Consider the following 3,785-nt stretch of genomic DNA (forward strand, 5'->3'; position numbering starts at 1 on the left):
TGGACTCAGACCAGGGCTGCCTGGCTCCCAGAAGCCAGGGGGGCGGAGTGGCCTGCAGGCGCACCCTGAGCAGCAGTGTTGCATGGCCCTGAACACAGGCTTGCTCTTCTCCACAGAACCTGTCCCCAGATAAGATTTTCCATGTCATTGTGGCCCCTTGCTATGACAAGAAGCTGGAGGCCCTTCGAGAAGATTTTCCCACAGCTTTGCATAGTTCCCGGGGTGCTGACTGCGTGTTAACCTCAGGTGAGAGGTGGGTGGGGCTGGGCGACCTTTGGGGGCCATGATCCCCTCCGTGGGGCCCTGACCCAGAATTCCAGCCCGTGGACGCCCAAGACAGGCCTCCGCCGTGCAGGCTGCTGTGGGGCCGAGCCTGGCGGGGCGAGTGGGTCGGGAGGGGCTGCAGGCTGCTTGCCTCGGATGGTGGGTTTTATGGGAACCACACCCAGGCCTCTTCCTGGGTGCAGAATCCGTGCCAGGAGTGTTCTGGTGTCCGTCAGTCTCAGTGCCGACGACAGTGCGTCACGTAAATCCCGCCAGTGTGTTCGGTCATCCTCACATCACCACAAAGTGTTGTGCTTGGCAAACAAAACACGAAGAGGTGGTTTGCCAAAGTCCTTCATTTCAGGAGCACAGAGAGGAATTCAGAGCCTTCTCTTACGTCTTATTCGCGTTTTCCACTGTACTGGCCTTACTTTGGCCTTGAGATGGCTCCTTGCTGTCTGTGTGAGGACAGCATCCAGGGTCACCTTCACTTAGAATTTGCTGCGGGGAAGAAAATAGCATGGACACAGCTGTGGGGCACGTGTGAGGTTCCGCCGGCACCAGCTGAGTCCTCTCATGGCGCCTCCTGCCTCTCCTTCACCTGTAGGTGAAATTGTGCAGATAATGGAGCAAAGTGACCTGTCAGCAAAGGACGCTGCTGTGGATACCCTGTAAGTGGCTTTTGCAGGGAGGGCCGCCTAGGGATGGGCTTCCTCGTGGTCTCTGGCGGTCACGTGTCCCAGGGCCTCCCGACTTCATGTGCTGTGCCAAGGTGTGGGTGCAGGTGGCACCTGACCTGGGGGCCATTCCCCATGTCACCCCACAGCTCCACCGTAACCCTTGGCCATCTGCCTGGCTCTTGAATGGCATGTGGGCAGGCCCCTGGTGTGGGATGTGGGGCGTCGGGTGTCGGTGGTCTGTCGCGGGGCTGCCTGCTTACTACCCACACTGCCTTCCCAAGCTCTGTCTGTTCCGACGTTCACATCTGGACTTGCCCCAGGTGCGGCTGCCCCAGGCAACAGTTTCCTCAGTTCCCTGGGTACCAAGAACAGCAGGCTGGGCTCCTGTGGTCAGTGACCCTAGTCGACACTGGTGCTCCTACTGTGCGGGACACGCACGGGCCACTCAGCAGGTCCTCCGGTGGTGGTCCTTTTGTGGATGGCTGGACTGAGGTTTATGGAATTTCAGCCGCTCGAGTGGCCACAGCCTGTGCTGAGCTGGCTGACCATGCGGCCCGTCCTGGGTGGGGCTCAGGCCAGCGTGCTCTGAAGTCNCCGCCAGCTCATGGGGTTGACCACCAGCTCAGGAGGGTGCCCGCCAGCTCAGGAGGGTGCCCGCCAGCTCAGGAGGGTCCCCGCCAGCTCAGGAGGGTGCCTGCCAGCTCAGGAGGGTCCCCGCCAGCTCAGGAGGGTGCCTGCTCGCTCACAGGGTGACCGCCAGCTCAGGAGGGTGACTGCCAGCTCAGGAGGGCGACCGCTAGCCTCAGGAGGGCGACTGCCAGCTCATGGGGTGACCGCTAGCTCAGGAGGCTGCCTGCAGAACCTGCTTTCTCAGTTGGTCTCTCTGAGGCCCAGACTCAGAGAGTAGGCCCCAGGCTGGTGATGTAAAGCTGAGCCCCTCTCCCCTGCAGGAGTGCATTATGTGTTTGACACAACGATAGCTGCGGACTTCAGCATCCTGGAAAGCCAGAGAGAATTCGTGCGTCGGTACCACCAGCACAGTGAGGAGCAACCCGCATTACCCATGCTGACCTCCGCCTGTCCTGGTGAGCACCAGGGGCAGGGCAGTGGGTGAGGTCAGAGGTCAGCAGGCCCAGCCCCCCTGGACTCCTAGACCTGGGGAGGAGTTTGGGCCAGGTGCAGGATTTCATGTCACCCAACATACTCATTAATTCTGGGTGGTTTGATTGGGGGGGAGTGGGGGAGTGGAGGGTGGGGGGGAGACCTGACAGCTGAGTGTTAATATTTTGTCTTCATTTATCCGTACTGCTAAAGTTTCTGAGACAAATATCATGTATTGGGAAAAATAAGTCTATTTTTTCTCAAAAGTATGGCATATTTCAGACATCTAAATAATTATAGATGATAGCATGGCGAACACTCATCGATTCTTTGCCAGCTTAAATAAAAATTATGGAATAAAAACATTTCTTTACTGAGTTGATACTGAGATTCCATCTGGCAGCACTTTTAAAACCAGTCTGCAGGGTCAGCAGGTGTCACGAGATGCCCTTCTCACCAGGCCAGGCCTAGCGGGAGAAGGGAGTGGGCTGTGGGTCTGCTGACCTCTGACCTGGTCCACCCTTGGCAACCACGCAGCAGCAGTGCTCCCAGGGGGCATGGCGGAGCCATCTGTGGTGTGGCTGCAGTCCGGCTGCAAGAACATGTTTGCAGCTGGAACCGTGCAGCCGGGGCCACTGCCTTGTAGCCACCCCTTCAAGAACATCCCGTCTTTTGGGGGACCAGCTATCCTGGCTTCCCCTCTCCGTCCTCTGCTCCCGGGCCAACAGAGGCACCTGTTCCTGGCACCCTCCAGGCTTCCTGTGGCCCCAATTGCTGAGGGTGGTGGCGGCTTCAGGAAAGGGTGTGTCGCACCCTCATGGCAAGGCCTAACGAATAGGTGTCGGGGTCTTAGGAGCTCGGTAACCCTGGGGTGTGTGGGAAGCAGGAGGGAGCAGTCCGAGGAGCTGACACGGGACCCGCTCTTTCCGCAGGTTGGGTCCGATACGCTGAGCGGGTACTGGGTCACCCCATCACCCCTCACCTCTGCACCGCCAAGTCTCCCCAGCAGATCATGGGCTCTCTGGTGAAGGATTACTTCGCCAGACGGCAGGTAAGCCGACCTCTTCCTGGAGGGCAGCACGGGTCAGGAGCTGGGCTTCCATGTGGGGCTAGCTGGTGCTGGAACTGAGTTGAGGGTAAGCAGGACTGGGGGCGCCCATTGGGCACAGCCGGGTGCTCTCAGCCCCAGGCCAAGTGGAAACAGTGGCCACCCTGCCAGGGGCCCCTGGGCCTCACCCGGAGATGCACACACCATGGAGGCCCGTGTGGCTGCCGCCCTGGCCTTTGCACAGATCGCAGTGAGCAGGCGTCCGCCTGCTTGGCCACATCCGTCCTCACACGACGGGAACTCCCAGCCAGGCTCCTGAGGCCCTGCCTCGCCCTTGGAGCTCTTCCCATGACCCTCAGCTGCCCAGGGTCCCCTCCTATCACCAGGTGTGGCCCCGTCCAGCTGGTCACTGTACTGTCTCCTTCCCTCTTCTGGCCCCAACTCAGACCACCAGCTCGCAAAACGGGGCTGCCTCCGGGGACTGGCAGTAGCCAGCCTGGTCCTCCCTGATGCCCCAGTGCCACCCGCGACGTGGCCTCCTCCTGTGGTCTGCCGGAGCTCCCCATGTGTTGTCCTCAGTCAGATGACAGTCCTCAGAACAAACGTGGTCCGGCGCTGTGGGAACCAGACAGGACTGGACTGCAGGAGTCTCCCAGTCACCTGAAGCCCGCTCAGAGCCACACAGTCCCGGC

At 60.1% G+C, this 3,785-nt stretch overlaps 1 protein-coding gene across 1 annotated transcript in view; it reads left to right on the plus strand.

Moving 5' to 3' along the window:
• The window catches only part of NARF (nuclear prelamin A recognition factor), a 28,402-nt gene that overhangs the window by 13,051 nt on the left and 11,566 nt on the right, over window positions 1-3,785 (plus strand). The window contains exons 5-6 of the mRNA XM_019661856.1: window positions 1,895-2,029; window positions 2,978-3,173. Coding sequence (XP_019517401.1) covers window positions 1,895-2,029; window positions 2,978-3,173 — 331 coding nt within the window. The remainder of the gene's footprint in view (window positions 1-1,894; window positions 2,030-2,977; window positions 3,174-3,785) is intronic.

Source organism: Hipposideros armiger, unplaced genomic scaffold (assembly GCF_001890085.2).
Source record: "Hipposideros armiger isolate ML-2016 unplaced genomic scaffold, ASM189008v1 scaffold_362, whole genome shotgun sequence".
Taxonomy (NCBI): Eukaryota; Metazoa; Chordata; class Mammalia; order Chiroptera; family Hipposideridae; genus Hipposideros; species Hipposideros armiger.